This window comes from Pelmatolapia mariae, linkage group LG16_19 (assembly GCF_036321145.2).
Source record: "Pelmatolapia mariae isolate MD_Pm_ZW linkage group LG16_19, Pm_UMD_F_2, whole genome shotgun sequence".
NCBI lineage: Eukaryota > Metazoa > Chordata > Actinopteri > Cichliformes > Cichlidae > Pelmatolapia > Pelmatolapia mariae.
In genome coordinates, this window is record NC_086241.1 from 47756955 (window position 1) to 47770389 (window position 13435).

A 13435-nucleotide genomic window follows, 5' to 3' on the forward strand; every position below is an offset into this window, starting at 1 on the left:
ATCAGGCAGCTAATCATCTACACAGTAAGGGTTTCTACACCGGGACCAGTAGTTTGTCAGCTATAATTGGCATCAAAAACTGGTTTAATGAGGACAAGATGTGAGCATGCAGCTAAACTGAAGCAAATGGGTATCCGGTCGGCACTAAGAATCTTTTTTTTTTTTTTGCCAGGCACTAACTATTAGGCTACCGTTGGCCTCCTACTCCAGGATTGTAGTCTTTCCCTGATCTTGTGGTTCATTCTTTGACGAACAGAAGTGTGGGAAATAGTTGAGATTTCTTCCATTTAGTCTGTCTCATGCATGAAACAAGGAAAATTGGCATATGAAAATGTGGAATATTTTGAATCACAACAGACAGAAGATACAGTAGGATTAAATACAGTTTTCATCATCTGTAAGCACAAGGGACAGCAGCTGGTTTTAGTCCAGGAGTTCTTCTGTTTTTCATTTTTTCCAACAGCTCTGGATTCAGAGCCAGTCCTATAAGGTCACGGTGAACTGCACAAAGATAATTGCTAGAGTAATTGGCCGGATTAGGGCTATAGGAAGATGCCCTGCAATTGAAGACTTATGCGCACAACTTCTTAAAGATTGCACTGCTTTGGCTCCTAGTGTGGAGAACCAGCGGGCTCAGGGTCTTCCAGCAACAATTAAAGCTTGCGTGTTATGGCACTGATGGGAGTAATCATGCATTATTTAACAAAACAGCTCCGGAGGCACAGTAGAGACAAGATATCGTGAAGGATCCTAGAGAGAGTGAAAAGGAAACGATTGGAGGAGGAACTGGAGAGAAGGGGAGTTATGATGACATGCAAGATGGCTGTTCTCCACCAGAGCAACTTTGCTGATGACAGGTTGTACTTGTCAAGCAGCTCGGCTGGCCAAACGTACTTCCCGACAACGGCAAACATCTGCTGTTAGTGAAGACGTGGCGGAGACATGTTTATCTTGTCAGATAGGTGCAGGTGATGAATGTGAGAAGCTGACTGAATGTGAATTAAGGACACAGTATAAACTCACGGGTGATTTATTTATTTTTATAAAAGCTGCTTTTATTTCAGATCACACGTACTTATCTTCATGATGAACTCTGGTTACCCTGCTTTAGAATTTTCTGTTTCCCTGTTTTTGGCATCCATTTCTGTATTTCTGAGTAAAGAAAGACTGCAGCCACAATTATTTATTAAAGGGTTTGAAATGTTTTGTTTTATGCATAAACGTGATGATACATTTAAAGGAAAGGTAAATTAATCATACTAATACCAGATCTCAACTTGAAGTAAATGCAGTAAATCCATTAATGGATTATCTGACAAGTGTTTGCCTGTATTGTTTTTTATTTTCTCTTTTCCTCAGTGCATCATATGAATGATGATCCAATTCGAGTGCAGTTAAACATTCACCTGTTGTGATAAAGAAATGAAGGGTTTTCTCAATAAGGAAGTAATCTATTCTTCAACCTCAGTTCCAAAACATTGGGACACTGTGTAAAATGTAAATAATAACGGAATGCAATGATTTGCAAATCACATAAACAAATAAACGTCTCAAAAAAGCTGGGACGTGTTCATGTTTACTGCTGTGTAGCATCCTCTCTTCTTTTAACAACAGTCTGTAAACATCTGGGAAGTGAGGAGAGCAGCTGCTGGACTTTTGGAAAAGGAATGATGTCCTATCTGATATAAGATTGTAGCTGCCCGATTATTCTAGGTCTTCTTTGTTGTGTTTTTTGCTTCATGATTCGCTGAATGTTTTCAATCAGTGAAAGGCAGGCCTGGTCAGCACCCAGACTCTGCTATTATGTAGTCACGCTGTTGGAATTGATGCAGTATGCGGTTTAGCATCATCTTGCTGAAATATGTGACGTCTGTCCCGATGTCCTCTGGATGAAAGCATATGTTGCTTTGAAACTCAGCATTAATGGTGCCTTTCCAGGTGTTTAGGCTGCCAATTCATTAGGCACCCCCATACCATCAGATCTGCAGGCTTTTAAACTGAATGCAGATAACACGCCTGACCTTCTCCTCCGTGTGGAAGTCATGGGAGCAATGTTTTCCACACATAATTTTATATTTCAACTTGTTAAACCACAGAACAGTTTTCCACTTTGCCTCTGTCCATTTTAAATGAGCTTTGGCCCAGAGAAGACAGAAGTGTTTCTGGATCATGTTCAAATATGGCTTCTTCTTTGCAGGATTTTTAATCTGCATTTTTGGATGCAACAGCAAATTGTGTTCATAGACAGTGATTTCTGGAAGTGTTCCTGAGCCCATGGTGTAAGATCCATGACGGAATCATGTCTGTTTTTAATGCACTGGTGCCTGAGGGCCCGAAGATCACAGGCATCCAATAATGATTTTCCACAGCGATTTCTCCAGACTCTCGAAATATTTTGATGATATTAGGTACTGTAGATGACGAGATATTCAAAGTTGTAGTAATTTTATAATAACAAGTATTACTGTGAAACTGTTCCACAAAATATAGATAATTTTTTGCACATTGGTGAAGCTCTGCCCATCTTTACTCCTGAGAAACTTGCTTTTTCCAGCTTTTTGTTGCTCCGTTTTATTTGCAAATCATTGCATTCCATTTTCTTAATTTACATTGTAGAATCCTAACTTTTTTGAAGCTGGGATTGTAAGGTAGATTTCTTCTTTATTAATAAAAAAGGGAATTGTTTGTCACAATAGTTGAATATTTAACTGCACTTGAATTGGATCACGTTCTTTTCATTTTATTTAGTTAATTTTTAGCAATTAACAACTTTATGAAACCCATTAGAAAAATAATATTTTTGCCTCACTGCTTCAGGGAAGTCCTGAAAGCTGTAATCCCATTAATCTAAATATAAGAAATGCCAAAAGTTCAAAAACATTAGCTCATTAAAAAAGTGCAGCCGATGCTCAATGCTCTGTCCTTTATGCACTACAAAATTTAATGCAATTCATCAGCTGGAAAAAAAGACTTTTGTTAAAATTGCATGAATAAATCTGTGAGCATGGCAACACAACTGGCCTTCTTTCAGCACAAGAACTTAAGTGCTGATCGACTACGCCACAAATTTGTCAAATGAGGAAACCAAATAGCGAACGAACTATTGACCCAAATCACAGTAATGATTGTGGAACAATCTCTGGGCCCCTTTTATAAAAACAATGGATAAGCCTCAGATTGAACTCCTATTACAACAGAAAGAAATCATTAATGTATTAATGACAATGCAAAGTGGTAAGGCACATGGTCCAGATGGTTAGCTAACTGAAATTAAATTATGGAGGATTTTACTGAATTTTATAAGAAAATGATCACACTCTCATTTCATCTTCCTAAATCTGTTTTTAAAAACATATCATGTCATTTATATGGAATGAAAAAGAGCTCTTAACTATATATGGAGCTACAACAGTGGCATAAGCTAAAGGAAGGCATAGCTCTTCCATATCTTGGCTGCTAACATTTCAAATGTTCAAAAATGATTTATATTGTGTTTTCTATTCCAGATACAGACTGATGCTATTTTGAAAGCACATTGCACAGCTTTGATTACCTCAAGTTCCTATTTTACAGTTTACTAACAATTCCAGACATGATTGATATTTCCAAAAAAAGTGTGTATTACATATGTTTCTATTCCAGTTTAGGCATCGGTTCTCTGTGGTATAACAAAAGCTCACACACCTTTACATTTCAGTATTGCGCAGTACGATATAGCGAACATCAAGGCACAATAATTTTTGTCAAAATGACATTAATGCAGTGCAGGCTTGTTTTTGTGTCCACTTAAATTGCATTACCATCAGAAGATTATGTAATACTGATTTAAAAAAAATGATGTAGACTTGTTTTCAATCGTGGTCTGCACATCTTGAGCAAGTTGGTTGGCACTTTGTGGAAATCCACGGAAAGCAACTCCTCACAGTGGTGGAGGGAAAAAGGACAGAGTAGGACCCATTTTTAGGCTGTGTTTTGATCCCAGAGAGGAGCTGCAGTTCACTCCTTTGCAGTTCAGTTCAATTTTATTTATATAGTGCATAATCACAAGAATGGTGCTTGAGGCAACTATTGTTGAAGAGGAGTATAATTTTGAGGCGAAACTCGAGTCTTTACTTCCTTGTATCTGACTAAAAAGCTTTGAAATGAGTTGGACAAAGGTATAATAGGGAGTGCACTGAAAGGAATGTGAGAAATAGACAGGGGGAGGATAATAAAGGGGAAGCAGGCTAAGGCCAACAGTAAGCATATGTGTTTGGTTCTAGTCCACAGCCCTGCGTGTCAGTCGCAATCTGTAGGAACGCTGTGTGTGCCAAGCAGCAAGACTAAATATCCTCTAATGATGTCTAGTCTCTCAAAAAGCCCTCTCACTGAACCAAGTTCTCATTTACTGTTGGAACAATAATGAAACCCCCCAAAAACCCCCAATCCAGTTTAGATAGAAGAAAGGACTTTTGACATTTAGGAGCTGTGTGAGCTGCAGTTATCTCCAGAGGCTTCACTGGAGGCTTGCTTGGTTCATATAATCAGTCAGAGGTTAAGCTCTTGCACCCTGGATGGAGGGCATCCAGTCTAATGTGTGACTGTATTTAACTGTCATTGGAGCTGCAGTTAAAAAAAGCCACTGATTGATTACACCATTGTGCTTCCCCCCTCCCCCCAATTCCATCCATCCCCGTAAAGTCAGCTCAGTATGTTTTGGCGTGCGTTCTAGAGATAAAACTGTGCAAAACAAATTACAGGGAAAACACTGCATATGCCAGAAGACAATGCATCCAATGCAAACGCTTCCCAGACATGAAGAAAGGGGCTCCCAGTTTTTGTGGCCCGAAGCGTACTGGCAGGAGATCGATTTGCGCTAACAGGGAGAATTTGAAAACATCCAGAATGTTGGCATGACTGATTATGACTGGTGAGAAAGTGCATGTCAGTGTTTGTGTTTGGTCTGTTCTTCAATGTGTATGTATGGGGGGGAGGGTTGGATGTGCCAAAACTTTAGCATGCAATGCATGTACTGTATATGAGCATGTGCGTTTGAGGTTGTGCAGAATTCTCAAGCGCTGGACTCCACAGCCCCCTCTGGTCTCTGCGGTAATTTTCCTGTTTCCCTTCATTCTCAAAAGAAGCAGACGTCTAATAAAAACCACCTCTCCATTAAGTGATTCCTAGAAGGACCAATGAATGGTTAATGTTCCAAGCAGTGACCCAGAGTTAAAAAATCAGCTATAACTAAAACCTTATTTGGATTAACCCCCCCGCTGCCAAAGGATGCTGCTTTCAGACTACGTCAGACTTGTTTTCATTTTTTATGACATATTCTATCTAATATTGTTTAAATAAAGATAGAATAATACTAGGTTGCAACTTCGTATTTATCTTGCAAGCTGACAACTGGAATAGCCTGAGAATAGTTTGGAATTCTTGTACAGTGCAGTATGTACCACAGTGGTTAGAAGCCATTAACGGCATGTCAAAAGGACACGAAGCACAGGATCGGCTTAAAGTTTCAATTTGATCCAAACAAAACAATCCCATTAAAGACCACATTTCACCTCAGATGTTTTTATGTCAGGCTGTTACTGTCTTTGGCATTATTTCAATGAGGCCATAACTTCTTTTTTTTTTTTTTTTTAACTTCTGGGCCAAACTCAACATGATAAAATTATTGATACACAGTAAGAATTATATCTTTACACGGTGCCCAAAATTTGTGCTTAACCTCCCAAGACCCCAAGCCCTCATATGGGGGACATTACATTTTGTTTTATTCTTTTTGTAATAGGTTTCTTCCTGCTAAAAGGGAGTTTTTCCTCCCCAGTGTTGCCAGTGCTCGCTCATTTGTTGTTTGTTAGGGTTTTTCCTCTATTTTTTAGGGTCTTTACCTTAAAGTCTAAAGCACCTTGAGGAGACTCTTGTTAAAGTTAAGGGAATTGTTCGTTTTTCTGCATTCTAACAAGCATTTTCCACTCTTCGTAATGTTTGGGGTTTTTTCTTCCTTCTCTTTCAGATCAAGAAAGCGTATCGACAGAAAGCGTTAACATGCCATCCAGACAAGAACCCAGACAACCCAAAAGCAGGTGAGTGAGACAGTTTTTGTTTTGCATTTACCGTTTTCTCACATGATCTCCAAACCTTATCTGACAGAGATGCATATAAAGATGCAAATGATTTGATGCATAAAAGTTCTGGTGTAGATCCACATCTCTTGGCTTGCTAGCTGCGCACTTGGTAAAGTAGTGCAGGTAATTGTCAGATTCAGAGCAGGTGAGTGTAGTGGTGAGAATGCATCTCCTTTTGAGGGCTATGTGGGAGGAAGTAAAACTTCAGAAAATTTCCCTACCTGACTGTCCCAGGTTCATGTGTCTTCTGTCTCCATTCTGAGGCATTGACCGCTGCCACTGAGGAGTTAGTTATGACCACTCACTGAGTTGCCATTAAGGTCCAGGGCCAAAAATGAATGCTCCAGAGTAACATTCTCACAGCGTTAAACTCTGCCAGATGTCCTGGCCACAGCACTCTGTCGCAAGGCAACCAGCGCATGTTTCTCCCGCCAGCTTTTTAGCTAGAACAACATGGCCAGCATCACCATCCTCACCACCCTCATCCACACTCTGTCCTCCCTGGGTTCATGTGTCCTTCTGCAGCTTGGTGCCAACCAGCATGTCAACAATTAGACCAGAAAATCTCAGCGTAGCTTTTTGTCAATAGGGAAAAAATGCACCTTGGACAAGAAGCTGGTCACGAGGTATGTTTTCAAGTTAGGTTTATGTGGTTTCTGGATGGTTCAGACAATTCCTGATTATGTCAGGAAAAAAAGGAAATTGGTAGGGTTGAGAGGGATAACACAAAAGCAGGGGGTCGGTTTCCCAGAAATGGAAAAGTAGTGGTTTGGAGGGCCTCAACACTTGAACCCGCGCATGAAGAGAATTGGACTCTATCGCACGAGAGCGGAGCAAGTCTTGGGACTTGCTGCCCCTCAGGGGAGGGTTGTTTGCATGTAAGAGGTGACATAGGGGTCACAATTCTTCACTGATTGACAATACCCCTCCCCACTATCCCCTCTCCCCTCTAAATACCCCATATTGTGACACTCTGAGGTGCCTGGTGGGCATGGCAGGTTGCCCCCAGTTGGATTTCATTCCAGCCCATTATATGCGTGTAGGTAACCTGACCGCCTCCACTGGCAGCGCGATCTCGAGAGCCTTCTGTTAGTGTGCAATGCCAGTCCTCACAGGGAGTAACAGTATCAGTCTGTTAGGCCTCCCATAAGTGAATGATTAAGCCTGGCTAGTATCGTGCAGTAATGTGCTGTTTGGAGGACAATCTGGGGGGGGGGGGGGGATTGTGGTCTCCCAGTGTACATTTGTCTGTGCGTGTGTGTTAAATGACAACTGGTGTAGTGGTATTTGCAGCAGGGGGAGCCAAGGGAATGCACGGCCGTGTCACTGGAGGAAACAAGTTTTGTGAGACCTGCGGCAAATTTTGAGACATGAAATGTCGCAGTTTGTATTGGCTCCATGTCCCATCATCTCGAGGCATTTGTAGACCTAACGCTGCTTTTGGATTAGGTGCCCTGTCCTTCTCAGTCACCCCATTTCAGTATAATTTCTTTTTTTGTTTCAAACTGGCACAATTATCAACCTATCAACCTTTTTATAAACCTTTAGCCACGTTTTTCTTTTTCATAGGTGATATCCCACAAGATAAAAGTTGAAGGCAGTAATGTGAGAAAATGCTCTTGTTCTGCCTTTTTTTCTTTTCTTTTAGTTGAGCTCTTCCACCAGTTATCCCAGGCTCTTGAGGTGCTAACTGATGCCGCCGCCAAGGTAAGACCGCTGGTGCCTTGCAACCTCTAATATGGATCCTAGCCCTCAAGTAAACCGAAACACAGCAAGCCCAGCAAGGAGTGATCCTGAAGTCTAACGCTTTTTTTCAGGCTGCTTATGACAAGATTTGTGCTGCCAAGAAACAAGCAGAAGAAAGAAACAAGAAACTAGATAGCAAAAGAAAGAAAATTAAACTTGGTGAGTCATTTTTCTGCTGCATCCCAGAGATTATTTAGTGATATTATCTTGTGTTTCTTTCTAATTGTCAAGTTTTAATGCTGAAGTACTGTTTTCTCTTTAAAGAATAATAATAATAAGTCAGTCAATCAATACTATGAGTATATGATGGAGATGTGGATTAGTTTGTATGTGTTGTTTTGACAGACTTGGAGGCCAGAGAGCGACAAGCAGAAGCTCAAAGCCAGGAGGAAGTGCAGATCACTAGAACACTCGAGGAAGAGGTATCGTATTTTATAGAAATCACATTAGCAAAGACACTGCGCTACAATTTGCCTTAAGAGGCTGCAGAAAATTAAAAATTTCACTATACTGCAGGTATAAGTGCTGTATTGGAAAATGCATCTAGGAAAACTCTAAAGCACACCCAGGTGCTTTTATTCTGTTTTTCATCAAATAGTTTTTCCTGATTGAGTTGAACTCTTCCAAATACTTGGGTCACGAACAAAGGCTCTGTATAAGAGCTCCTCTCTTTATTTTGTTTTTTCACAGACATGTCATAATTATCAGTAAGGTCATTAGGTGATATTGCATGACTCGGTGCAGTTTGTGCAGAACACCCATAAATAAAAATGGTGTGCATGCTTCCACTGTGAGTAATTTCCATGCGCTCAAGGTGCTTCATGCATATACATAAGGAAGGAGGCCATAACCAGCAGGTGGCACTGTTCCATTTTCTGACTTCATCAAGGTGTTTGCGCCTTAAGTGATGAAACAAGCTGGTTTGTATGGCCTCCTTGAGTAGAGGACATAAACACAGAATTGCAGAGTAATAAAGCTGATCATATTCCAACAGCTGTTGTCTTAACATGTGCTGTCACTTAATACTTGGCCACCTGTTCATTTACATCTCTGCATTTTCTGTGCACCTTCTCCAAGATTGCCCGCTTGAGGGAGGAGGGATCCAGACAGCTCGAAGAGGAGCAGAGGCTCATCAGAGAGCAGATCCAGAGAGAAAGAGAAGCACATCAACATGGAGGAGACCACACTCAGAGAAGTACGTGCACTCCTGTGATTTAACCAATCCGTGCTGGTCTGAGTTAGCTAAACCAGTTTATTGTAGTCCTGACATTTTTTATATCATCCCAAAGCCTTGTTGGAGTGAACCCCCTGTGTTTCCCATCCCTCGTCGTGTCAGCACAACCACAGCAGCCACCAGGCTCCCTGTGGCTCACCAAGTATTATTCACATGATAGACTATAACAATAACTGAAATTATATTGGAAGAGGTCTATTTTAGTTTCTTGGCAAGATAGCAAAGGGATGCCAATCACTGCGTACACACAGCGGTCCATCAAACTTTTAACCTCATGGTAATATTTTTTGCAGCAAAAGGAAGGCAGCGTGTATATACTTAGGAAAACAACTGACTGCTGCCCTAAACTAGACCCCTTTTGTGGCCGGACAATTACTAATGCATTGTCAGTATGTCTTCTGCGTCTTTTCCATTTGCACGCACACAGCCCTCCCCTGGATCAGCAAGAGCTATACATTTAACACATGACATCCATTTTAAAATTGCTGTCTATCTGCACGAGTCCCTCGACTGCTCTCTTGCGTATAATATTTCAGGAAAACAATAGTTTCTTTGTTTTTTTTTCACTTCTCTGTCTCATCCCCCCCCCCCCTCTGTTGCGTTTTGTCAGACTCAGGAGTGGAGAGATGTTCCAAGAGCAACGTAACCCCAAAATTGAAGGTAAGGCTCAGAATATGTGAAGAGAGGTCAGAGTTGGGGTGAATAATGTAGTAAGAGAATAATGTAGGTCCCTCAGTAACGTGGAGGAGCGACTGCTATATCTGAGTGAAATTTCAGGCAGGATCTCAGCGGGGAGTTTGATAAAAACCTTTTGCCATTTGTGTTTCATTATTGGAGACCACATAAGTTGCCTCACTACTGAGCACACATGCTATTCTGAAGCCCATTCCTCTTGAGAGGGCACAGTGTCGTCAGGAGACCAGTATCTAAACTAAGAGAAGGCTTATTATATTTCCTCCTGGAAACAGCCGAGTCTGCATGTATTAACATGGGATGTTAGCTAATGTGTTTAGACAGTAAATCTGGTTTTAAAATTTGATAGCCATCTAGTGCAGCAGCATATTCCCTGACGTTTGTGTGTTCAGCTAGAAAAAACAAACAGCGGCCAGACTGACAGTATCACAAATCATGTTGCATGGACAGGGACACGTTTACTGCAAGATTTATCTCAGAGGCTCTGCTTCTATCTCAGATTGCAGCCCTGCGTGCAATCAAAAATATTTTCTTATTAATAATTTATTGGCTTCCCACATAAGATACCTGCATCTGAACTTCTTAAAAGCATAACATGGAATATAATCTCTAGACAGTTAACCACAGCCATTTTTTCTATATTCAAACTGCCCATTGCTTCTCACTATATAAAGTTTAATTTGATTTTAGAAAATTCTCTATGACTTTAGCATAATTATCAGCTGTGTTGATGACTCACTTTTTGAAGAATAGATCTAAAATTTGAGCAAACGCAGCAGTGTTTCTGTGTTGCAGGCTGAAATCACAGACATCACATCATAGAAATACCTTAGCATTTTATTTGACGATTACCGGGTAAGGAGGTTATCGGTGGGGAGAAGAGAATGCTCTTGGATGGACATTTTCAGCCGTAATTGCTGGTAAAAAGACTCCATTTGCACTTGGAAGTTCCCAGAAATCCTGCTGCTCTGACAGTGAGCAGAATGCTGGAGCTGAATCAACACTTAGCGCTTGCCATTTATAATACTACTCTGAGCAGTTGCTGTGATATTTGCCTCATTTCCCTGTTCTTTGTACATGCATATGAGAAGTTACACAATATCTGTCTTTTTTTTTAGGAGTGCGGGAACTCGCATCAGCTTTTAGTGACAGAAATCCAAACGGGGGGGGAATCTTTTACATATGTTTTTAAATTTTTTTAAACTAAAGACACACTAACATTGTTATGTAAGCAAAGAAGTTGACCACAGTTCACATAGCAGAGGACTTCCTCTCTTTTGCCTATGACCGAGCACGTTATTAGACATTGAACTGCTTTGGATTATTTCTTGATTAATTTATGATAGTTAAAGCAGGTGAGTCACCATATTTTCTGTGGTCCAGGCGTCCATGTTTTGAATTTCACTCATTTATCTGGCGCTTTCGGTATGAATGGAAATTGACTGCAGGTCTTGCAGGTGGTGCCATGGTGATGTTCCAAGAGCTTAATAATGTCTTTTTCTCGTAGCTCCAGTGTGTGCTGATGGTTTTTGTAATCTGTGTCTCATCAGAGGCGAGCCCGCCTGGCACGCTTGGCCTCTTTGTCAGCTGACTTTAATCAATTGTGTTCTAATGATTAGACATTATCATGCACTTCTTTAGCTCATGAAAACCTTCTTGACTAATATTAGCCTTTCCTCTCTCTTTCTCTCCTCCAGTTGAAGTGGAAGTGTAAAAAAGATGATGAGACGAATGGAGGCTACTCTCATGACATTCTGTTTAAACTTCTACAAAAGGTATGCGTTCTGAAAAGAGAATAATTAATGCCACAGTGCTGCAAAGTTATTAGTTTATACTGCAAAACAGTTTTCCTTTGCTTTTAGAACTATTTAAAAAAAATTACAACACAGTAAAATAATTTAGGTTTGGCATTATACAGTATTGCCTTAAATAACTACTCTTTTTGTATTGCAAATGAGGTTAGTGTTAAATGAATGCAAAATTCCCATGAATTTATGAGGTATTTATTTGACTAGGTTAGCCAAATGCAATCATTTTCCTCTCTAAAGGGTCTGCAAATTAAATTTCCAGGGAAAAAAATACACTGCTGAATTTTTAGGTTTGCTCACTTCCAAAGAAATGCCTCTAAATCCAGAAAAAAATACATCACATAAGTCACAAGTTATAAATTGATCCCCAAGCAAAACTTAAGTTGGTACTTGATGGAGAAAGCCTTGTAGGAAAGCACAATGGTAAGATGTTTCTTGAAGTTGGTCACTAATTCAATTCAGTTTTATTTATACGGCACCAAATCACAATAGCAGTCACCTCAAGTCATTTTATATTAGGTAAGGACTGTACAGTAATATAAATAGTATTATAAATATCTACATGTGATGTTCTTCTGTGAGATGCTTATCAATATTTTTTCTCAAATGGTTACAGATTTATTTTTAATGAAACTTATGAAGTCATTAGTAGTTAAGGTTAAAGGAATGTTTGGTTCAACAGAGCTCTGACTCTTTGTCAGCCTGGCTACATGCTGAAGACAAACCAAATCGTTCTTATTTTCTTCAATCAGTGATCAATAGTAAGATGTCCTAGCTTTGTGTGTGAAGAAGACCAAATACATGAAGAGATTGGAACAGATTTTCTACAGGGTTGAGGTCTGGAGACTGGCTAGGCTTCTCCATAATCATAATGGTCTTCTTCTTTAGTTACTCCTTTGTTACCTTGGTGATGTGTTTTGGGTCACTGTCGTGCTGGAAGACCCATCCTTGACTCATGTTAACTGTTCTGGCTGAGAGAAGGAGGTTCTCATCTGGGATTTTATGGTGCATGGCCCTGTCCATTGTCCTCTCAATGTGGTGAAGTCATCCTGTACCCTCAGCAGAACAACAGCCCCACAGCATTTTTCTACCTCTGTGCTTGACTGTGGGGATGGCGTTCTTTGGGTCATACTCAGCAATACTTTGCCTCCAAACACGGCAGGGTGAGCTGATGCCAAAGAGCTTTCTCCCAAACCTTCTCTGAATCATTTAGATCTTCACTGGCAAACTTGCAACAGACCTATACGCCTTCATTAGCACAAGGACCTGTTGATTTCAGTTCATTGTGATGTAGTGTAATAACAAAAATGTTCTTGGTGATTGTGGTCCCAACTGCCTCCAGATCATTAACAAGCTCCACCTGTGCAGTCTTAGGCTGATCAACCACCTTTCTCATGGTCATCCTCACTCCTTGAGGCAAGGTCTTGCATGTCCAAGGACAAATGATGGTCATTTTATATTTCCTTTATTTCCAAATAATCATAACAGCAGTTGTCAACTTTTCACCAAGCTTCTTGCTGATGGTCTTGTCGCCCACTCCAGCCTTGTTTAGGTCTACAATCTTGTCCCCAATGTCTTAATGTCCATTGATAGCTCTTGCCCATGGTAGTTCTAAAGGTTGGAATGGAAAAATTAGATTCTGTGTTACAGTTGCGCTTTAAACACATAATAAAGTGAAATGAGGAGTATCTGTTATTGATTGATTAGAGCTATATATATATATATATATATATATATATATATATATATATATATATATATGTGTATGAGGAGTATATATATATATGTGTGTGTGTGTGTGTGTGTGTATATATGCATATGATTGCATGGTAAAAAAC

The 13435-nt window shown here is 40.2% G+C and overlaps 1 protein-coding gene across 1 annotated transcript in view; it reads left to right on the forward strand.

Annotated features, from left to right (window-relative positions):
* Positions 1-13435, forward strand: part of dnajc17 (DnaJ (Hsp40) homolog, subfamily C, member 17) — a 34553-nt gene that overhangs the window by 2758 nt on the left and 18360 nt on the right. Inside the window, exons 2-8 of the mRNA XM_063498514.1 lie at positions 6005-6074; positions 7765-7823; positions 7934-8021; positions 8208-8284; positions 8940-9057; positions 9707-9756; positions 11487-11564. Of these exons, the coding sequence (XP_063354584.1) occupies positions 6005-6074; positions 7765-7823; positions 7934-8021; positions 8208-8284; positions 8940-9057; positions 9707-9756; positions 11487-11564 (540 nt within the window). The remainder of the gene's footprint in view (positions 1-6004; positions 6075-7764; positions 7824-7933; positions 8022-8207; positions 8285-8939; positions 9058-9706; positions 9757-11486; positions 11565-13435) is intronic.